This window comes from Capra hircus, chromosome 1, assembly GCF_001704415.2.
Source record: "Capra hircus breed San Clemente chromosome 1, ASM170441v1, whole genome shotgun sequence".
In the NCBI taxonomy this organism is placed as follows: domain Eukaryota; kingdom Metazoa; phylum Chordata; class Mammalia; order Artiodactyla; family Bovidae; genus Capra; species Capra hircus.
Genome location: NC_030808.1, coordinates 50,259,743 through 50,283,656, shown reverse-complemented (window position 1 = coordinate 50,283,656; position 23,914 = coordinate 50,259,743). Strand labels below are relative to the sequence as shown.

General features: G+C 38.0%; 1 protein-coding gene across 9 annotated transcripts in view; it reads left to right on the top strand.

Moving 5' to 3' along the window:
• Nucleotides 1–23,914, top strand: part of CBLB (Cbl proto-oncogene B) — a 222,574-nt gene that overhangs the window by 95,491 nt on the left and 103,169 nt on the right. For all 9 annotated transcript variants that reach the window (XM_018062089.1, XM_018062245.1, XM_018062197.1 and 6 more), the window contains exon 5: nucleotides 19,722–19,878. In XM_018062089.1, the coding sequence (XP_017917578.1) occupies nucleotides 19,722–19,878 (157 nt within the window). The remainder of the gene's footprint in view (nucleotides 1–19,721; nucleotides 19,879–23,914) is intronic.

Here is a 23,914-nt window from a genome sequence, read left to right as displayed (position 1 = left end):
ATTCCGCCTATCAAAGTCTTGAGGGGATAAGTAACACATCATGTGTCAGGGTAAACTGGTTGGGAAGTTCTGTAGTTGTTAGACTTGGGGAAGTCCTGTAGTTGGTAGATTTTTATGTGAGGTTATTGAATGTTTTAATAGTTGAGTTCTGCTTTTGCTTTCTCAGCCTATTTGACAGGAGATAGTAGAAGTATGTGGAGAAGGCGATGGCACCCCACTCCAGTACTCTTGCCTGGAAAATCCAATGGACAGAGGAGCCTGGTAGGCTGCAGTCCATGGGGTCTCGAAGAGTCAGACACGACTGAGTGACTTCCCTTTCACTTTTCACTTTCATGCATTGCAGAAGGAAATGGCAACCCACTCCAGTGTTCTTGCCTGGAGAATCCCAGGGACGGGGGAGCCTGGTGGGCTGCCTTCTGTGGGGTCACACAGAGTCGGACATGACTGAAGTGACTTAGCAGCAGCAGCAGCAGCAGTAGAAGTATGTAGGAAAAGATGAGTGGCATTATTGAGTGAATGTTTCTAAGTAAATTCTGCTAAATGAGACCAATACCAGACTGAATCTTTACCCTCTGGGTTAGTAGTTTATGATCCAGAAACTTTCAGCATGAGGCTCAAAAAATTAAGGAAAAGATTCATATGTGATTAGACTCTGGGTAGCAGTCATTTTTCCAATAAGCAAGTCAGGTAGCAGTTTCCAGGCTCTTCATGCTAAGGATTTCTTGATGTTGAGATTCAGACATGTGGTTCCAACCAACTTGAAGATTTTATCTCTGGCATAAAAGTTCTCACTGACTCCTCAGTGTTCGTTCCTCTTGCTCTTGATTTTGTCCCTTATTATACTGGATCTTTTAGTTCTTAAATTCCCATAAGCTCTTGCTCATCTCCATATTTATCATTTTTCATTGGCTTTTTTGAAGTTATTTGTCTGGTTTCTTCCCATTAGATTATAAGCCCCGTGAAATCAGGCTTATTTAATCAGTGTTTGCAGTTCCCAAGGTAGTTCAACACAGTGTCTCATTTGGGGACATTCGGGAGCAGTTGTAAATTTAATTCTGAGGAGTTGTGGAGTAGAGGCATGTGTGTAAACATGTGCACGTGGACAGACAGTGCTTGCTTGTTTTGGAGGCAGTGTCTTAGTTCCAGCTTGCAGCTAGGTCATCCATGTTCAGGTTCTGACTGCAGCATTTGCAAGCGTTATCCCTTTGGACAAGCTGCTTGGTTTTTCCATGCATCAGTTTCTTCATTTATAAAAGGTAGATGGTAATATTGCAAAATGTGGATGATAATAGCAAGAATACCTACTGTGTAGAGTTATTGCAAAGATTCAAAGCGCTAAAATTGACCTATCAGGCAGGTAGGACAGTGTCTGGCACATAATAAGTACTCTGTGTTGTGGAATAATTAAACACCTTAAACCTTTAATCTTGCTCAGTGTTCCAGGAATATATTTATTGTTAATTCTACAAATAATAAAATTAATATTCAACTTTACATGACAGAGATGCCATGGTCTCTAGAACTCTAAAAGCAGAAATGCAGGAAAAGTTAATAGACGTTTTCTAAACTTGTGTATATGCTATGTAAAAGTGGGGTAGAGTATAAGAAAGTGTCCTGCTGACCATGTGGAAAAAAAAAATGCTCTGTTTAAAATTCAGTTCATTACATCTACCTTTGATTTCCTGAGGAAGTTGTAGGGACCTTTTGGTTTCCTGTGTTTTCTTTTCACTTTTAATTAGAAACAAATATGCCATAAAATACATTTTTTAGCATACTAACTAGATCAGTTTTCCCTCTAATCAAAGAAAAGGCAACTTAGTCGTATTGAATTAAATAATGCATGATAGAAATGGACTCTTACAAGGAGAAAAAATAAACTGAAATATTCTTTTTTAAAAAGAATTATTTAAAAAAAAACCTCAAAGAGCTTCTATTTCATATTTCTGTTATTTTGTCACCTCCTGTTGTTGCCTGTTTTAAAACAACCAAGTATCTTTATATCATAAGGAAAATAAAATGACAGGGCTATTTTGTTCAATTCATTGCAGGAAGATCCCAGATAGAAAAAGCAAATACCATGTGAAAGTATAATTTTCTACCTCTAAGCAGTATGTATTCAAGTTGGGGGATACAGAATATACAAAGATGATAAATAACTTAAAATCAGTTCTGTCCCATTACAAAAGTGCTTAAGAAATGTCACAAATAGTGAATTGTTTACTAGAGTGATCAGAATTGTTCACTCGGGCTCCATAGAGGAACTGGTGTTCTGTATGAGTTGCACATGTGTTAAGGAGGAGGCAGAGGAGAATGCTCTGAGGGAGATGAAATTTTCATGGTGTCTGCTGTCTTTCCAAAGAAAGATGCAGAGTAACTTGAAGTTTCCATAAAATGGCACTTTTTATTGTTGTTGTTTTCTTTTACCTTCTTTTCCTTACTATGAACTTCTCAGTAAGTGACATTTACTTTGGTGAAGTCACCATGAATTAAGTTCTGGTTCTTAACCTTGAAACATGGTTTCATTAGGTTTCATCATGAGTATGTCTATAGACTGGGTATATGTTACTGAGCTTACAAACTTGATCTATAATACAGAATGATACTTTGATTAATTTACAATGATCAGTGCTACTGTAAAGCAGATGGGAATGCTCTCATCACTTCGATGAAGTATATGTGGAGCCATATCATATCCAGAACATTCTTTGGTGAACATGGAATCTAAATATGGGGTGGTACTGTAGAAATTCCCCTGCCTCAAGGTCCAAAGTACTTAAAATTGTCAGTCTCTCTTGGACTGTATTTTGAAAGCTCTGTTTGTTTCTGCCTCTTTGGACTTCTTTTTTTTTCCCGTAGACAAACTTACACCTTTTTTAAATTGAAGTATTTTTTTTAATTGAAGTATAATTGGTTTACAGTGCTGTATTTCAAGTGTACAGCACAGTGATTCGGTTATACATATATGTTTTTACAGATTCTTTCTCTTATAGGTTATTATGAAATATTGTGTAGTTTTCTGTGCTATGCAGTAGATACTTGTTATTTATCTAATTATAGATAATAATGTATACATGTTAATCCCAGACTCCTCATTTATCTCCCCCCTTTCCCATCTGGTAACTGTAAGTTTGTTTTCTATGTGTGTGGGTCTGTTTCTGTTGTATAAGTTCATTTGCATCAGTTCTTCAGATTCCATATATCAGTGATATCATGTTATTTGTCTTTCTGGCTTACTTAGTATGATAATCTCTAGGTCCATCCATGTTGCTGCAAAGTGGCATTATTTCCTTCTTTTCTATGGCTGAGTAACATTCCACTGCATGAATATACCACATCTTCTTTATCCATTCAACCTTTGATGCACATTTAGGTTGTTTCCATGTCTTGGTTGGGCTTCCCTGGTGGCTCAGATGATAAAGAACCTGCCTGCATTGCAGGAGACCCCGGTGCAATCCCTGGGTCAGAAAGGTCCCCTGGAGAAGGCAATGGCAAACCACACCAGTATTCTTGCCTGGAGAATTCAATGGACAGACTGGCAGGAGTACATGGAGTCACAAAGAGTTGAACAGAAATGATAGTCACTCAGTCATGTCTGACTCTTTGCGACCCCATGAACTATACAGTCCGTGGAATTCTCCAAGCCAGACTACTGGAGTGGCTTGCCATTCCCTTCTCCAGGGGATCTTCCCAACCCACGGATCAAACCCAGGTCTCCCGCATTGCAGGCAGATTCTTTAGCATCTGAGCCACAATGCCCCCTCCAATTCATTGCAGTCCTTACCTGGGCCTCTTTACTTATTTACATTATCTGCCTAGTTTCCAGATACATGAGTTTGTTATGTCTAAAAACTGTGTGAAGCCATTTGACTAGTTGATGGAGACCAGGGAGAATGCAAAGGACAGATTCTTAAAGAATTCTCATGAATGATCTGTGCACCAGGGAAATTTAAGGAAGTGGAGGCATCACCAGAAAAGTAGGCTTAAAATGTGGGGAGTGTGGAATTATAGATGCTAAAGGAAGGTAGGCTTTAAAAAAAAAAAAAGAAAGAAAGAAAGAGGGAGATTAGCCAGATAATAGTATTGCAAATGAACTAGATAAAGCCTAAAAACTTTTCATCAGATGTAGGGACAACAAGGCATTTATAACTCAATTTATTTTCTCTTTTTAACATTCTGAAAGTCTCCTTTATAACGAGAGTCTTAATAGGCTCCTCTTGTTGCACTGAATAGGCACAGTGGATTTTGCTATGCACTCAGTTGGTAGATTAATGGATCTGGCCTCCTTTTAATACCATGACTGCTGGTGAATTATATCTAGCAGCCCTAAGAGGAAGAGTCTGAAAATAACTTCTTTATTTTGAAGTTCCTGAGGTCCCCTTGGGCTTCCCTGGTGGCTCAGCTGGTAAAGAATCCACCTGCAGTACGAGAGACTTGGGTTCAATCCCTGGATTGGGGAAGATCCCCTAGAGAAGAGAAAGGCTACCCACTCGTCTATTCTGGCCTGGAGAATTCCATGGATGGTCCATGGGATAGCAGAGAGTCAGACACGACTTAGATCCCCTTGGCCTCTAAAGTTAAACCTGTTTGTATCCAGATTTTGGCTACTTATTTTACTTCTCCATCTTGAGAAGTATTTTGTTTCTAGGGTGTTTTTTTTTTTCTTTGGCATTTTTGCCAAATGAGAAAAGTTTGCTGAGACCATTAATATTTCATGAATGCTTCTGAGTATTAAACCTATCATTATAAATTTAAAAAATTGTATTTCTAAGCTATCATTTAAAAAAGTTCTCCTGTGCATGGCCCTGGTTTTTGTTTTGTTTTGGTTTGTTTTTTAAAAAAAACAGACTTCACATTTCTCCATCTCTTAGTTTTAGTCACCTGCAGTTTGATTTAATCAAAATCGTTTTAAAGTCACTTATCACTTATATTCTTGTTCTCAGAAGTCTTTATATTGTATTTAGAGAAAGAATTGTTTTCTTAATGAATTATTTAATAATGTGTTCCTGAAATCGAAAAGTTCCTGGTTGTTAGCCCCTCTGCACATGTATTCCTTTCTCTGTGGGATGGTTCTGCCTTGATAGGTGAAGAGACATTTTCTCTTTCTAAAGCAAAGAACATGTTTGCTTAAAGCCTTGTAACTTAAAAATAGTTTTCTCTGCAGATCCAGGGACAAGTATACTTAGTGACCATTATGAAGTATTTGGGCTCCCTGAAACCTAGGTTCAACTTCAGTTACAAAAGTCACTTTGTGAATAGGTGTCACTGCTCTTTGCATCATCTCGTGGGAATTAGAACTCAAGGAGTAAGTTCAAGAAAATGCTGGAATGCTGACCACTGCTTCCTATGAGTAGCAAAGTCTGTTGACTCGGACACTCTGACCCACAAATCCTGTATGTTCTGCTAGCATCCATGCAGAGGTGATAGGCTAACTTGTTAGCTTACAAATAAGGTAGAACCCTTACAGAAAGCTGTTAAAAGAAGGGAAGTTAAAAGCAAAGGAGAAAAGGAAAGATATACCCATTTGAATGCAGAGTTACAAAGAATAGCAAGGAGAGATAAGAAAGCCTTCCTCAGCGATCAGTGGAAAGAAGTAGAGGAAAACAATAGAATGGGAAAGACTAGAGATCTCTTCAAGAAAATTAGAGTTACCAAGGGAACATTTCATGCAAAGATGGGCTCAATAAAGGACAGAAATGGTATGGACCTAACAGAAGCAGAAGATATTAAGAAGAAGTGGCAAGAATACACAGAAGAGCTCTACAAAAAAGATATTCACAACCCAAATAATCATGATGGTGTGATCACTCACCTAGAGCCAGAATCCTGGAATGTGAAGTCCAATGGGCCTTAGAAAGCATCACTACGAACAAAGCTAGTGGAGGTGATGGAATTCCAGTTGAGGTATTTCAAATCCTGAAAGATGATGCTGTGAAAGTGCTGCACTCAATATGCCAGCAAATTTGGAAAACTCAGCAGTGGCCACAGGACTGGAAAAGGTCAGTTTTCATTCCAATCCCTAAGAAAGGCAATGCCAAAGAATGCTTAAACTACCACACAGTTGCACTCATCTCACATGCTAGTAAAGTGATGCTCAAAATTCTCCAAGCCAGGCTTCAGCAGTACGTGAACTATGAACTTCCAGATGTTCAAGTTGGATTTAGAAAAGGCAGAGGAACCAGGGATCAGATTGCCAGCATCCACTGGATCATGGAAAAAGCAAGAGAGTTCCAGAAAAACATCTATTTCTGCTTTATTGACTATGCCAAAGCCTTTGACTGTGTGGATCACAATAAACTGTGGAAGATTCTGAAAGAGATGGGAATACCAGACCACCTAACCTGCCTCTTGAGAAACCTGTATGCAGCTTAGGAAGCAACAGTTAGAACTGAACATGGAACAACAGACTGGTTCCAAACCGGAAAAGGAGTACATCAAGGCTGTATATTGTCACCCTGCTTATTTAATTTCTATGCAGAGTACATCATGAGAAACACTGGGCAGGAAGAAGCACAAGCTGGAATCAAGATTGCTGGGAGAAATATGAATAACCTCAGATATGCAGATGACACCACCTTTATGGCAGAAAGTGAAGAAGAACTAAAAAGCCTCTTGATGAAAATGAAAGAGGAGAGTGAAAAAGTTTGCTTAAAGCTCAACATTCAGAAAATTAAGATCATGGCATCCGGTCCCGTCACTTCATGGCAAATAGATGGGGAAACAGTGGAAATAGTGGCTGACTTTATTTTTCTGGGCTCCAGAATCACTGCAGATGGTGACTGCAGCCATGAAATCAAAAGACACTCCTTGGAAGAAAAGTTATGACCAATCTAGACAGAATATTGAAAAGCAGAGATATTACTTTGTCAACAAAGGTCCATCTAGTCAAGGCTATGGTTTATCCAGTAAGTCATGTATGGATGTGAGAGTTAGACTATAAAGAAAGCTGAGCACTGAAGAAGTGATGCTTTTGAACTGTGGTGTTGGAGAAGACTCTTGAGTGTCCTTTAGACTGCAAGGAAATCCAACCAGTCCATCCTAATGGAGATCAGTCCTGGGTGTTCTTTGGAAGGACTGATGCTGAAGCTGAAACTCCAATATTTAAGCTACCTGATGCGAAGAGCTGATTCATTGGAAAAGACCCTGATGCTGGGAAAGATTGAGGGCAGAAGGAGAAGGGGACGACAGAGGATGAGATGGTTGGATGGCATCACCGACTCGATAGACATGGGTTTGGGTGAACTCCGGAAGTTGGTGATAGACAGGGAGGCCTGGCGTGTTGTGGTTGATGGGGTCGCAAAGAATCGGGCATGACTGAGCAACTGAACTGGACGTGGAACTGACTCTACAGTTCTTCAAAGCAAAGTAAAGAAAGCTTTATAAAATAATTAGTATTTATTTTTCATTAATAGATTCCGAATGCTTCATCTTCCTGTTTTCCTTATTCTGAATGTAGGTTATCCGTAGGAAATGACAATAATAGGTTTGCTGTGTAACTTTGTTCTTGCCTTGTTTATCTGCAGTCATTAGTTGTTTCCCTTAAATAAATTTTGGGAGCCTACTTATGCCCAATATTATGTATGTAGTTTCTCCTGTGAGAATTTAGAGGTGTTATGGGAAATTGTATATTTTTTGACCTCAATTTACCATATATATGTAGCAGACTTTACTGATTGCTTGTTAATGGATTGACCTATGTAGAGAGATTTGGGGGGAATTTTTTCATATTATTACCCAGAAAAAACATCATCTTCTGCTTTATTGACTACACGAAAGCCTTTGACTGTGTGGATCACAGCAAACTGTGGAAAATTCTTAAAGAAATGGGAATACCAGACCACCTTCCCTGCCTCTGAGAAATCTGTATGCAGGTCAAGAAGCAACAGTTAGAACTGGACATGGAAAAACAGGCTGGTTCCAAATAAGGAACGGAGTACATCAAGGCTGTATATTGTCACCCTGTTTGTCTAACTTATATAACAGAGTACATCCTGAGAAACGCTGGACTGGATAAAATGCAAACTGGAATCCAGGTTGCTGGGAGAAATATCAATAACCTCAGATATGCAAATGACACCACACTTATGGCAGAAAGTGAAGAAAAACTAAAGAGCCTCATGATGAAAGTGAAAAAGTTGGCTTAAAGCTCAACATTCAAAAACTAAGATCATGGCATCCAGTCCCATCACTTCATGACAAATAGATGTGGAAACAATGGAAACAGTGACAGAGTTTATTTCTTTGGGTTCCAAAATCACTGCAGATGGTGACTGCAGCCATGAAATTAAAAGAGTCTTACTCCTTGGAAGGAAAGTTATGACCAACCTACATAGCATATTAAAAAGCAGAGACATTACTCTGTCAACAAACAGCTGTCTAGTCAAGGCTATGGTTTTTCCAGTGGTCATGAATGGATGTGAGAGTTGGACTGTGAAGAAAGCTGAGCGCTGAAGAATTGATGCTTTTGAACTGTGGTGTTGGAGAAGACTCTTGAGAGTCCCTTGGACTGCAAGGAGATCCAACCAGTGCAACCTAAAGGAGACCAGTCCTGGGTGTTCATTGGAAGGACTGTTGCTGTGCTGAAACTCCAATACTTTGGCCACCTCATGCGAACAGTTGACTCATTTCAAAAGGCCCTGATGCTGGGAGGAATGGGTGCAGGAGGAGAAGGGGACGACAGAGGATGGGATGGGTGGATGGCAGCACCGACTCAATGCACATGAATTTGGGTAAACTCCGGGAGTTAGTGATGGACGGGGAGGCCTGGCGTGCTGTGATTCATGGAGTCGCAAAGAGTTGGGCACGACTGAGCGACTGAACTGAAGTCAACTGAGATTGTTAATACTAAAGAGAAGATCTTTGGCCAGACTTTCTAATTTTATGGTATATAATTTACCAACTTTTTAAAATCTGACCTCAGTAGATCAGAGGCATCTTGCTATGATCCATGAACTATGTTATTTCACATATATTATGAACCTACCAAGTATCATTGAACATGTAGAGCAAATATTTTGAAGAAGAGTCTTGCTTTACGAAGGAAAGAACCAATACCCAGTATTTCAAGCCTGCATCTTTCTGATTTTCTCTGGTCAGTGGGTACTATGTGGAAATTTTTGATGTGGAATTTTGACATATTTTATGGATTATGTTTAGTTTCTCTTCCACTAATAAATTATATTTTCAAAGTTGGGAAATAAGTCCAATTGCAAATTATAAAGGAAAACAAAATATACTTTCCTGGTTACAGTAAGTTTAACTATTTACTATGTTCAAAAGTTAGATTGTGAGACTAGAAATTATAAATCACATCTCTCATGAGTGAGTTTAGTTTAAAAAATCAAGGATAATACTTAATAACCTATTATTTCTGTAATCTTATAAAAATGTTTTATTCTATGTGTAAGTTTCAGAACATGAGCATGAGAATACTTGTCCCTTATACATGGCAGTAATGCTTATCTATGCTGTAGACAAAATGTTATAAACTTTTTTGACAATGAAGAAAAACTATCAGAAATACCGAGCATCTTGAATCTTTCTATATGTGAGTAAGGAATTTTCACTTATGAGGAAGATAAGTTAGATCTAATCACAAATATTCTCGGTAACCCAGATTACCATCCTGTCTACAATGAGTTGTAAGGCAACTATTTGACCACAGTGATTTTGATATCTTCTGTCTGTGGGTTGCTGGAAAATAATTATGTTTCTTTAGTGATGGAAGAGTAAAAGGTGTAATAGTTTGTTAGCTATCTGTTTTCATTTCCATTAACAAATAGTCGTTTCAGAATAAGATTGGATTTAAGGAAAAACTATACACAGAATATCAACAGACTTAGGATCATATTTTATGAGTACTTAAGTACTCATATTTTATGTAATGAAAATCCAGACCTATTAAATAGCTTATGAATAATTTATCTTCTGAACAAAAGCAACTTAAAGGTAGTGCCACTGAACACATCTTTGATTCAGGTGAATTTTCTGAACAGAATTTAGATGAAATTGAAAATAGTAATGGGTTAATATAGTACAATAGATTTTTGTTTTGTCTAAAGTGAACATGGAATATCCCTGACTTAGAATGGATTTTAAACAACTGCTATCACCACCATCAGTACCACAGCAACAAAACCAAAAACCAACAAATGTTAATTTCCTTGTTTATATGATGGCAAGTGCTTTGTCCATTCCTACATCTCTTACTCTGTTTTAATCTTAGAATTCTGATATAAACTTTTTTTTTAAGTTTAGTATATTGGCTTAGCCAAAAAGTCCATTTGAGTTTCTGTAACATCTTACACTATGAAAAAAATCTGGCTTTCTTCACTCTTTATTACATTTATGAAATTCATCCCCATTCTTGCATATAACAAGTCTGTTCCTTCTCCTTGCTCCATTGTATGGCTATACCACAATTTACATAGTCATTATGCTGATGTTGGACATTGGATTCTTCCTCTTTTGGATTAGTCTCAGTAGTGCTGCTGTGGATATTTTTTGTATATTTTAAAAAACGTGTACATTTCTCTGGTATGTATATCTAGGAGTGGTATTGCTGGCTTCTAGTTTATGCTTAATTTTAGCTTTATTAGCTTTTAGTAAACCACCAAAGAGTTTACCGAAACGATTTGCCACCCTCATCACCTAGAGGAGTACCTGAAGTTTCCTGTTGTTATATATCCTTCCCAACATTTTTTAATATTTGTCTTTTTAAAGGTTTTAATAAGTTGCTCTGGTGGGGATGAATGGAATCTCATTTGGCTCTTAATTTGCATTTGAATGATAACATGACGTTGAGTACATATTTGTGTATATATTGAACAATTTGATTTTTTGTGTTTGTGACTATAAAAATTATTTGCCCAGTTTCTGAGTAGTAAGTAGTAATATTTAAAAGTTTTTATGTATTATAGACGTGATTCTTTTATGTTTATTGCTCTCCCAGTATGTGGCTTTTTCACTTTGTTAATGACATTGTTTCATGAACACAGGTTTATAGTTTACCTTTTCCTTTATCCTTAGAACATTTGAGTTCCTGTTTAAAATTAAATTATTTGCTTGTGCCAGAGTAATGCAGATACCCTTTTCTGTTTCTCCCAAAACACTTTATTGCTTTATCTTTTGTACTTAGGTCTAAGGTTCATCTAAAATTGGTTTTTATATGATATTAATTCAGGATCAAGATTTATTTTCTTCCATTTGTATATTCATTTGACCCAGCAACATTTATTGAAAACATCATCCATTCTTTACTACTGTTTATAGAGAGTTGTTACATATCCAGTGTTCAGGTATGATTGCATTTGTTTCCAAAATTTGTTCTATTGTCTTTCCTGTGCCAATACCGTGCTGTCTTAACTAATGTAAGGACTATAAGCTTGCCAATGTTATTCTTATGGAAGTTTGGCTTGATTTTATTTGGCTGTTGGCATTTCCCTATGAAGGTTAGAATTAGTCTGTCAATTCCTACTATGAAAATGTTTCCTGATTGGGGTTGCAATAAATCTGTGAATCAGTTTGTGGAGGACTGACCATACGGCTTTATCATACTGAGTCTGCCAATCCATTAAGACATATCTCTTTATGTCTTTTACATCTGATCATGTATGTGTGCATGTTTATGCTGTGACTTTGCTTGTACTTTGTTAGCTTTATTCCTATTTATTTGATATTTCAGATGCTCTTGTAAATGTTTTATTTTCTTATTATGTATACTTATATATAGAAGCACAACTGATGTTTGTATATTGGTTTTATATTCAGCAACCATGTTGATTTCTGTTGTCATAGTTTAATCTGTAAACTTTTTTGTGTTTCTTAGGTAAAAAACTATTTCATTGGCAAATATGATTTTGGTTTTTGCTTTTAATTGGTTATTTCTGTGATTACAAAATACACTTCAAACAGTTTTAGTGTATCTTTTACTCCTCTAAGCCATTAGAGAATATTAGAGATATTCTTAAAAACCTGCCTATAATCCTACCATGATCTGCTGTTTGTTGTTTAAGTCATGTCCAACTCTTTGCCACCCCATGGACTGCAGCATGCCAGCTTCCCTGTCCGTCATTGTCTTCCAGAGTTTGCTCAAACTCTTCTCTATTGAGTCTGTAATGTGATCCAACCATCTCACCTCTGCCTCCCGCTTTTCCTCCTGCTCTCAGTCTTTCTCAGTATCAGGGTCTTTTCCAATGAGTCAGCTATTCACATCAGGTGGACAAAGCACTAGAGCTTCAGCATTCATCATTCCCATGAGTTCAGTTCACTTCAGTTGCTCAGTCATCTCCGACTCTTTGTATCCCCATGAACACCAGGCCTCCCTGTCTATCACCAACTCCCAGAGTCCACCCAAACCCATGTCCATTGAGTCGTGATGCCATCCAATCATCTCATTCTCTGTCGTCTGCCTCTCCTCCTGCCCTCAATCTTTCCCAGCATCAGGGTCTTTTCAAATGAATCATGTCTTTGCATCAGGTGGCCAAAGTATTGGAGTTTCAGCTTCAACATCAGTCCTTCCAATGAACACCCAGGACTGATCTCCTTTAGGATGGACTAGTTGGATCTCCTTGCAGTCCAAGGGACTCTCACGAGTCTTCTCCAACACCACAGTTCAAAAGTATCAATTCTTCAGTGCTCAGCTTTCTTTATAGTCCAACTCTCACATCCATACATGACCACTGGAAAAACCATAGCCTTGGCTGGACAGACCTTTGGGGACAAAGTAATGTCTCTGCTTTTTAATATGCTCTCTAGGTTGGTCATAACTTTCCATCCAAGGAGTAAACGTCTTTTGATTTCATGGCTGCAGTCACCATCTGCAGTGATTTTGGAGCCCAGAAAAATAAAGTCCACTGTTTCCCCGTCTATTTGCCATGAAGTGATGGGACCAAATGCCATGATCTTCATTTTCTGAGTGTTGAGCTTTAAGCCAACTTTTTCACTCTCCTCTTTCACTTTCATCAAGCGGCTCTTTAGGTTTTCTTCACTTTCTGCCATAAGGGCGGTGTCATCTGCATATCTGAGGTTATTGATATTTCTCCTGGCAATCTTGATTCCAGCTTGTGCTTCCTCCAGCCGAGGATTTCTCATGATGTACTCTGCATAGCATATAAGTTAAATAAGTAGGGTGAGAATATACAGCCTTGATGTACTCCTTTCCTATTTGGAACCAGTCTGTTGTTTCATGTCCAGTTCTAACTGTTGCTTCCTGACCCGCATCCAGATTTCTCAAGAGGCAGGTCAGGTGGTTTGGTATTCCCATCTCTTTAAGAATTTTCCACAGTTTATTGTGATCCCTTGAGTAGGCTGGGTTGATTTCCTTTAGGATTAACTGGTTTGATCTCCATTTTGTCCAAGAGACTCTCAAAAGTCTTCTCCAACATCACAATTCGAAACATCAATTCTTTGGCTCTCAGCCTTTTTTATAGTCCAACCCTCACATCCATACATGACTGCTGGGAAAACCATAGCTTTGACTATACTTTGTCAGCTATACTTTTGACTATACTTTGACTATACTTTGTCAGCAAAGTGATGTCTCTGCTTTTAAATGTGCTGTCTAGGTTTGTCATTGCTTTTCTTCCAAGAAGCAAGCTTTTAATTTCATGGCTGTAGTCATCATACTCAATGATTTTGGACCCCAAGAAAATAAAATCTGCCACTGTTTCCACTTTTTCCCATCTATTACCCATGAAGTGATGGGACCAGATGCCATGATCTTAGCCTTTTGAATGTTTTTTTTTTTTTTTTTTAAGCCAGCTTTTTCACTATCCTCTTTCACCCTCAAGAGGGTCTTTATTTCCTTTTCACTTTCTGTTGTTAGAGTGGTATCATCTGTATATCTGGGATTGTTTATATTTCTCCTGGCAATCTTGTTTCTGTGTCTAGACATCATCAATTAAAATTTGTGTTCCAGATAGTTTTTATCATTGAGTCATAAAGGACATACCTTTTTTCTTTTTGGCCTCACTGTGCAGCTTACGGGATCTCAGTTGAATACCAGGCTCTCAGCAGTGAAAACACGAAATTCTAACCACTGGACAGCCAGGGAATTCCCAAGGCCATACAGTTTTAAAAATGCTATTTCCATTTAAGGACACAGACACTTTTCTAGAATAGTAAATGTTTTTTTCCATATAATTTTTATTTGTTTTAATATATTCTACTCTATATGTAGTATTGTTATTTCTGAACATACTTGTTTTAATTTTTTGGTATTATGGACAACACTGTTGAAGAGACATGAATGAGTCTACATTGCTGTGCATTTTAAACAATTTCCTTTTTCAAATCCTTAGAAGTAGGCTTTCTGAGTTAAAATGTTATAGGTTTTTGAAACTTGCTGCCACATTGCCTTCTAGAAATGCTGCATAAATTTTCGTTCACACCAGAAGTACACGAAAGTTCCTGTTTCCACACATCCGACCTTTGTTCAGATTCACAGTTTTATGATATGGATTTTTTTTCCAAATGAGTTAAAAATAAAACCTAAATAATCTTTTATGAACTTGTGGTTTAAAGGAAATGTTTTGTCCTTTTTTCAGGTATCAATCTGCTTACTTTTTTGTCTTCTGTTCCTTATACTTTGGTGTTAAAAATCTAGGGTTTTAAAATTTATCAACTTACTGTCTCTCCTGACATTGTGCGAATAGACTTAGCTCCTGCCCTCCAACTTTAAATTATCAAACCATTTCTGAATAGTAGAATGGTGTTCAGTTCAGTTCAGTTCAGTTGCTCATCCGTGTCCGACTCTTTGCGACCCCATGAATTGCAGCACGCCAGGCCTCCCTGTCCATCACCAACTCCTGCAGTTCACTCAAGCTCATGTCCATTGAGTCGGTGATGCCATCCAGCCATCCCATTCTCTGTCGTCCCCTTTTCCTCCTGCCCCCAATCCCTCCCAGCATCAGAGTCTTTTCCAATGAGTCAACTCTTCGCATGAGGTGGCCAAAGTATTGGAGTTTCAGCTTCAGCATCAGTCCTTCCAAAGAACACCCAGGACTGATCTTTAGAATGGACTGGTTGGATCTCCTTGCAGTCCAAGGAACTCTCAAGAGTCTTCTCCGACACCACAGTTCAAAAGCATCTCTTCTTCAGCGCTCAGCTTTCTTCACAGTCCAACTATCACATCCATACATGACCACTGGAAAAACCATAGCCTTGACTAGACGGACCTTTGTTGGCAAAGTAATGTCTCTGCTTTTGAATATGCTATCTAGGTTGGTCATAACTTTCCTTCCAAGGAGTAAGCGTCTTTTAATTTCATGGCTACAATCACATCTGCAGTGATTTTGGAGCCCCCCAAAATAAAAGTCTGACACTGTTTCCACTGTTGCCCCATCTATTTGCCATGAAGTGATGGGTCCAGATGCTGTGATCTTCGTTTTCTGAATGTTGAGCTTTAAGCCAACTTTTTCACTCTCCTCTTTCAGTTTCATCAAGAGGCTTTGTAGTTCCTCTTCACTTTCTGCCACAAGGGTGGTGTCATCTGCATCTGAGGTGATTGATATTTCTCTGGGCAGTCTTTATTCTGGTAGAAGGGTGTTAATTGTAGTCAAATATCTAGCTTCCTCCTCTGTGAAGCCCTCACTTACCCACGATAGACACAGTTTAATGTCACAGTTTTCATACTCTTCTGTATTGGGTAAAGATGAATAAAAGATGATTGCTGTTTGCCAGGACCTCCATTCCTTTGGATTCCCATAGTCCATGAATGTTTTTCTATGATACCCTTTAGTCACATTGCACAACACAATTTACTTATAAGTCTTTGCACTTATTAGACTATGACTTTATTTATATTTTCATTCTGAACCTAGCCAATGCTGACACATTTAAGGTCTTTCTTGGGTGAATACCTCAACCTCTTTAAGCCCCAGTTTCCCCATCTCTGTCATGACGATTAATATATTATCTGCCTAACATTGTTACTATGAGAAATTCAGTACTTAATTTGGAGATTGGCAGATAGTAAGTCAACAGTAAGTGGCAGCTCTCATTTGTATTCCTATTGTAACTCTAAAGATCCTGAACTCATATTATTATTATAGTGGGATCTAACATTATTATATTACCCATTGGTCTTTTGTTCAGTTCTTTGTGGATTGATGGCTACTTCTACTTTTCGTTGGGTTTTAAAGTTAATTTAATTCGTAATTAAAATGACTTATAATTGTAAGTGGCAACAGAACAAATTTAAAGTACTTCTGGAATGGTGAGAGCTTGAAGCTTAGTTGGCCCTTTTATATTCTCTTCCTTTTCTCTCTCAGCCTCTTTTGTTTTCCTAGATCTCTTCCAATACACTGAAGTTTCTGTGTATCTGTGAAACAAAAATTGGCCATTAATATCTTCTCTCACTAGCTAATCTCTAGGGGAAGAGGTGGTAGAAACCACCACTCTGTGGTATTGCTACAGTTTAATTAAAGGTGTGAACAGTCATCCTCTGCCTTTCCCCCTGCCCCCACAAACCTCAGGAAAGAATGTGGTGGCAACTTGAAATCTTCTTTAAAAAGTTTAGATCCTTAGTGCAGCACTGTTAGAGCCTTTTTTTTTTTTAAAGAAACCACTGTACTCTGTTTCTCTTCTTCCCATCATGGATATTTGGCTCAGCTGATCAAAGGAAGGGTCTCTGTTGTATATACTTTTACATGTAGTGAGTTAACCAAATAAGGCCCTTTCTTTTTCATTCCTGTTACTGCCCTTAATTAAGGTTCTGATGAATGCCTGTTTGTGCTTTACACTTACCACAAGGAGCTTGGGAAAGTCTTATTTGCACAAGTGCTGTGGGAATGTAACTTGCCCCTTTGTAAATGGTTGTTCCAAAGTAGTAAGTTAGACTACAGCGTTAGATGTTTGCACATTTTTTAATAATTCACTGTGTGAAATCACTGGGTATTCAAAAGAGTTATGATCTGCATGCACCTTAAATACTGGAAGGAGGATAATTTTTTTATCGTAATTGATATTGAATGGTGTCTTATTTGGCCAATCAATTTGTTTTTTATGCTATATACATGAGACAGAATTCTCTTAACATTTCCGTACAGAAGAGAAAACACATACCCTTCTTAAATCAGTAGTTCTTTACTATTAAAAAAAATTTGAATATTATGGTTCATGTCCCTTTTGTGTATTAAATATTTGAAACTTTAATTTAGAGAAGAAAATGGCTTCTTAGGCAGTGCTTTTAAGTTAATTGTAATGAAGTTGGACATAATTGCATACTGACACTTCACCGTAAATAAAAGGCCTCCTCATATTATCAGAAGTTTTCACTGTTATTTTAAAACAGCAGCATCTTGTTAACCTTAATCAGAGCCTGACGTGTGTTTCTTCTAAATGGCTTCTGATGTGGTGTCTGTCTTCAGTTCTCTGTGGTTTCCTGTTTTTTTCATACATAGAGCAAAGCCTTTTGATGTATTCAGCCTCATTTTTTTTAATGGCATATCAAACATAAACTTTCTTATATATACAATATAGCATTGTTAGGCTGTCTCAGCACTCATTTATTCATCTTGCCACAGACCGTTCCTTCTCTGGAATTCTTCCAGCACTTCCTTAATACCCCTTCTGTAGTCTTTAGCATTACAGATTTATTTCTACCCTGAAAGTGTGTGTTCTTCAAGGGCAGAGATACTATCTCGTATTTCCATAATTGTATTTCTCCACAGTGCCCTGCCTTAGCAATTAATAGATACAATGAATCAGTGACTTTCAAAGTGTTGTCCCCAGCAACATCAGCATCACTTGGGAACTTGTTAAGATTATAAGTTCCAAGGCTCTGCCTCAGTCATACTGTATCAGAATATCTTGGTTTGATCAGTTTCTGTGCTAACAAGCCTTTCAGTGATTTTGATGCATACTCAAGTTTGACATCCGCTGCAGGAGATAATTACTGAATGAATACAAACCTTTTACCTTTATGGTGATACTTCACTGGAAGGATTAGTATCACATGGGGCCAACCAATTTAGTCCATTCTGCTTGAGTCTTAATTCTCAAGAGATACTAGTAAAGGAAAATCTTTATTTAAATATTTGCAATCTTAGAAGAGAGTATATGTAGCTTTTATCAGTTCAGTTCAGTCGCTCACTCGTGTCCGACTCTTTGCAGCCCCATGAATTGCAGCACGCCAGGCCTCCCTGTCCATCACCAACTCCCGGAGTTCACTCAGACTCATGTCCATCGAGTCAGTGATGCCATCCAGCCATCCCATCCTCTGTCGTCCCCTTCTCCTCCTGCCCCCAATCTCTCCCAGCATCAGAGTCTTTTCCAATGAGTCAACTCTTTGCATGAGGTGGCCAAAGTACTGCAGTTTCAGCTTCAGCATCATTCCCTCCAAAGAAATCCCAGGGCTAATCTCCTTCAGAATGGACTGGTTGGATCTCCTTGCAGTCCATGGGATTCTCAAGAGTCTTCTCCAACACCACAGTTCAAAAGCATCAATTCTTTGGTGCTCAGCCTTCTTCACAGTCCAACTCTCACATCCATACATGACCACTGGAAAAACCATAGCCTTGACTAGAGGGACCTTTGTTGGCAAAGTAATGTCTCTGCTTTTGAATATGCTATCTAGGTTGGTCTTAACTTTTCTTCCAAGGAGTAAGTGTCTTTTAATTTCATGGCTGGAATCACCATCTGCAGTGATTTTGGAGCCCTAGCCATCCTATTATGAAAACTGGTCTTCCCTGGTGGCTCAGATGGTAAAGAACCCGCCTGTCAGTACAGGAGATGTGGCGTCAGTCCCTGGGTCAGGAGGATCCCCTGGAGAAGGAAATGGCAACCCACTGCAGTATTCTTGCCTGGGAAACCCCATGGACAGAGGAGCCTGATAGGCTTCAGTCCATGGGGCTGCAAAAGAGTCGGACATGATTTGGTGACTAAACACAACAGTTACGAAAACTGCAGCTTAAAATTTTCAATATATGAATGATTATTTTCCTCCACTTGTTCAGAAATAGGCATTTAACATTCCAAAAGGAGGAAAAGTGAAGAACAAGTAATGAATGTTATTCATTTTCATGGTGGACAGGAGGTGGGTGTATGTTGGAAACTGGTCAGGTAGAGAATGAGTTGGGAGACTTTCCCCTGGGTACCATTCTATGCTCTTCAAAATTTTTGAACCATGTAAGTGTAAAAAATGTTGATGCAAGGGTTTTAAGATTAAGTTGATCATGAGTGTTGAATAAATAACTATCCATTTGCTAGCCAGTGGGGTTGGTTAAAAATTATTGAAATTTCCCTTTGCATTAGTATGAAAGGTTAAGTAAAGTGGTTTTCCATCGCTGTAGAACATATCAGGATGGTGGCAGAAATATCTTGATGACTTTCTGCCTGAACTTTCTTATGCAGTGAAGAAAGAATTCTTGCTATTATGTGAACACATCATCCTGTTATTACTTTAAGAAAATAAAGGAAGAGGTCAGAAATACAGGACTTTGATCTAATACCTTCTTTGGAAGCATTTTTAGAAATATCTTGATAGTCAAGGACTGTTTGAAAGAAAAATTGATCTGCATTTTGGTCACATTCTTAGCAAATGAAAAATAATCTATTTAGCAAAACCCATTACATATGTTCTGAATTATAAACAGTATTCTCAACTATTTGTCTTTTAGTACAAATACAATTATATTAATGTTATGATTGAATTGTGCTGTTTCACTGGAAGGTATGTTTTAAATGACGCTTGATTCAATTACTTTTTTTTTTTTCTTGCGCAGAACTATTGTACCATGGAAAGTATTCAGACAGTGCCTTCATGAGGTGCATCAGATTAGCTCTGGCCTGGAAGCAATGGCTCTAAAATCAACAATTGACTTGACTTGTAATGATTACATTTCAGTTTTTGAATTTGATATTTTTACCAGACTATTTCAGGTAAGCTTTGTATTTGCTTAATCCCGCCCTCTCTTCTACTCTCTCCCTTCTCTGCGTATGTGTGTCTTTTGCACATGCATGCATGATGTATGTGGAAAATAGTCTCAAATATATGGGAAATTGTCTCATTTTTGATAGTTTCCCATTTAAAAGCAGACTTCCCTTGTGGCTTAGCTGGTAAAGAATCTGCCTGCAATGCGGGAAACCTGGGTTCGATCCTTGGGTTGGGAAGATCCCCTAGAGAAGGGAAAGGCTACCCACTCCAGTATTCTGGCCTGGAGAATTCCAGGGACTATACAGTCCATGGGGTCTCAAAGAGTCGGACACGACTGAGCCACTTTCACTTCACTCATTTAAAAGCAAGGTATTGGTCATTGCTCCAAGTTTAGAGTTTAAGTTTGGGATATCTGGTGTTCTGAGCCTGGAAGTTGCTTATTATCTTTGAGAAGATTGATGTAAAGGAGCTTTGCTTTATCGAAAGTCCCTATTTAGTTTCTCACTTTACTTTGTTGATCTTTGTAGCCCAGTAACCGGCAGAACGCGAGTGGGCATTTGCTGAGGTTGTATCTCAACAGCTCCCTTTACCTCCCACATCCATGAGATGAGAAGGGAAATAGTAAGCTTTGGAGTAGATAGCAAACTTAACCTCTTCTGTATAGGAGATTACTGTGATGTATACTGATTCTACAGCTAGCTTTGCTCTTTCAACCATATGTTATAAACATTTTTCAATGTCAGTAAATATTTTCATCAGTGTAATTTTCAGCTTTCAGTTGCTACAGAATATTCCATCAAAATAGTCTGTTATTAATTTAGCATATCTCTCATTTGGGAAATTTAGGTTTTCCTGTTTTTTCCCCTAATATCTTTGACTTTGAGATTAACCTTCTTGTCCTATTTATTGTTTTTGTTTTTGAATCATTCTTTTATAATTGTCTTCACATAGCTATTCAGAAGTAGGTATCATATAATAAAAGCTGGGTATCATCATTTTGTGCTTTTGTATGTGTAGACAGAATTACCCTAAACATGAAGACTTGCAGTTTGCTTTGAATTTGCCTCTGCCATTAAATTGCATATCATCTCTGAGATTCAAGTGGTCATAAAATGAGAATCCCACCTAAAATCCCTGATTCTGATAATATAAATTATATAGCAAGTGAGGTTTAATTGATCAAAAATGAGGCTTGCTTATATTCCAACACCGTTTTTCTTTCTTTTTTCATTTTAGTCTGCAGTAAGATTTATTCTGTTTGAAACACACTTTCAGCAAATGTTAGAGTATACTGTTGGTTTTCATGTTTCTCATATAGTAAGAATTTTACTTCTCTGATCTATGACTCTGCTTGGTACTTGACTGCAAGGATCGGGTAACTGATTTATGTAAGAAAACAAGATTACATGGGATTCACTTTTAATTTATAAAAGAACCCATTAACAGAGGGCAAATTAACTCTTGTCGACAATACTTACAGAATACATTTTACTTTATTACAACTTTATAATCATAATTCTACCTAGATGTGTAGAATAGAAAATTAGATAAGTAACTGCAGAAAGTATGCTTTTGATTGTTTTCAATTTACAGTAGTTTCATGATTATTCCCTTGGTATATGTATGTTGTCAGTTAATGTTTTTCCAACGACTTTAAGATACATTTTAGGAAAAGGTTGTGTTATCTGATACTGATTATTTTATCGTGGAACTTCTCGTTTCTTTAAAAGTTTCTGATAATTTTACATATACTTACTGAACATGATACCAAGATGTTCTAATAGTAGGTACTCTGCTTCTTCCCCTTGGGAGGGAAGAAAACAAAGTTTTGTTTTGTTTGTTTTTTTCCACCATACATTAAACCTAACTGTTTATTCTAGAAAGAGTATATTTTTTGTGAGGAGCCTGGATGACTTTCAGTCAGAATGCTAAATATTAGAAAGCCTCAGAATTATATATCAAAAGTATGATGGCAACTTAATGTTGGTTAAACACTTACCCAAACAGCTGCTTAATATGTACATATATTTTCTTATAAGCTGTTTCACTTTAAAATAGCCAAGTAATCTTAAACACTGTAGGGTGCGTATATCTTATTTATGCTCCAGGGGATGGGAGCGGAAAAGAATCTTTTAAGTAGAGCTACTGTGAAAAGTATTAGGTAACAAAACAAAACAGTACCAGTGGACCAAAGTATACCTGATGTCTTTGAAAACCCACGCTTATAGAAGTAGCTAAAGAACTCTTGTTAGCCCCTGTGTTTTTCTAAGATTCTTTACCTCTCCTCATTTCATTATGCTTATACTGTAATCATGTATGTGTTTTAAAATACAGAAAAATTGGTTTTGTGTACAGAAAGTGGATGTATTAACTTTTACTGATCTTTTATTTTTGTATAACTTTAAAAATCGAGTAATATTTTCCTCTTATAGTTGTGTATTCTATATGAAAAATGTTAAGTTTTGTGGTTACTATTACTGCATGGACATATATTCTGCTCTACTTGTGATATAGATGGTAAAGTGGTTGTGAATTCTTCTAGCTTTAAACTGTTGGGGATGGAGTATTTAGCAGAGTGGGATCTGAAAGTGGGCAAAGGACACTCTCAGGATTGGGGTTTGTTCTAGAGATCTAGCATCAGGTTTGAAGAAGGTGTCAGTTGGGGCGAGGAGATGGAGTTGAGACTTGTCTGGGACATGAAAAAAGAAAGCTGGAGGATTCTGGTCTCCCCTTTCTTCCTTTCTTCCCTCATCCTGATATTTTGCCAGAACTTGAACAGTGCTGTGAGTCCCTGGGAAGATCTTGCAATGGCTATGTTCCTCCGTCTGCCTGTTAGCTTATCCGTCTCCCTTCCAGGTAGTTCAGAGATGCTGGGATTGTCAAGTGCTCAAGTCCCAGATTGGAAATATAGGGCTTTTACATTCTTCTTTGCTCTCCCTGGGGCTGCTGCCCCTTCCTCCTTCCATTTCCCATTCTCTTCTGTAAGAGAAGACTGGATTGTTGAGAAATGGGGCAATAAATGGGATGGGTAAGGTGGCAGGATAAGAGGTGAGTGATTTGGGGCTATATGCTAGTGCCTATGGAATGTGCAGCATTGTGGAATAGGGAGAAAAAGAGGTGAAGGAAGTCATCTGTTGCAGTGAGGATTAAGAGAGAATCTGGGCAGACCAGCCAAGGTTCTGCTCCCAGGGTAGGTTTTAAGTCAGTAAATGAGTGTTCCTGAACACGGTGACCTTGGAGAGAATGGGGGGACTAGTCTTCTTAACAAACTTCATTGGTTTCTGTGGTCATTTAAGCATCTCCAAATAGGGGCTTCTCTGTGGCCCAGTGGTGAAGAATCCGCTTGCCAGTGCAGGAGCCACGGGTTCGATCCCTGATCTGGGAAGGTCACACGTGCCATGCAGCAACTAAGTTCATGCACGACAACTGTTGAGCCTGTGCTTCACAGCAAGAGAAGCCGTCACAATAAGCAGCCTGTGCACAGCAGCTAGAGAGCAGCCCCCACTCGCCACAGCTAGAGGAAAGCCCACACAGCAGTGAAGACCCAGCACAGCTAAAAATAAATCATTTTAAAAAGAGAATCTCCAAATAATTTTGTGTTTGGTGTGTGAAAAAAGATTTCCTATAATCTAACAACAAATTGCAAAAATAATCACTCTTCAGAGCACTTTATTTTGCCTACTCTAAGTCATTCTTTGGCAACATGCTTTAAACATGCACACACAAAATACAAAACTACCACGTGTTTCTGACTGTGGGTTTCATTCTCAAGAAAAATAGTGCACAGACTTCCTATTAAGTATATATATTTGCAGTTAGAAGCTAGCCCTTGGAATTATTACCAAGAAATGGTTGCTACATGGCACAGCATTTGGCTCAAAACTCCACTTGTATTTGGTCTGTGCATTGGCTGTCTATGAAGTTCAGCATTTTTTTTTTTTTTAAAAACTGCTTTCATTAATTTGTGTGGATTCTAATGGAAGTGACCCAAATATTTTATATTCTTTTCATCCTTGTCCTATATAGATGAGGAAGCAAAAC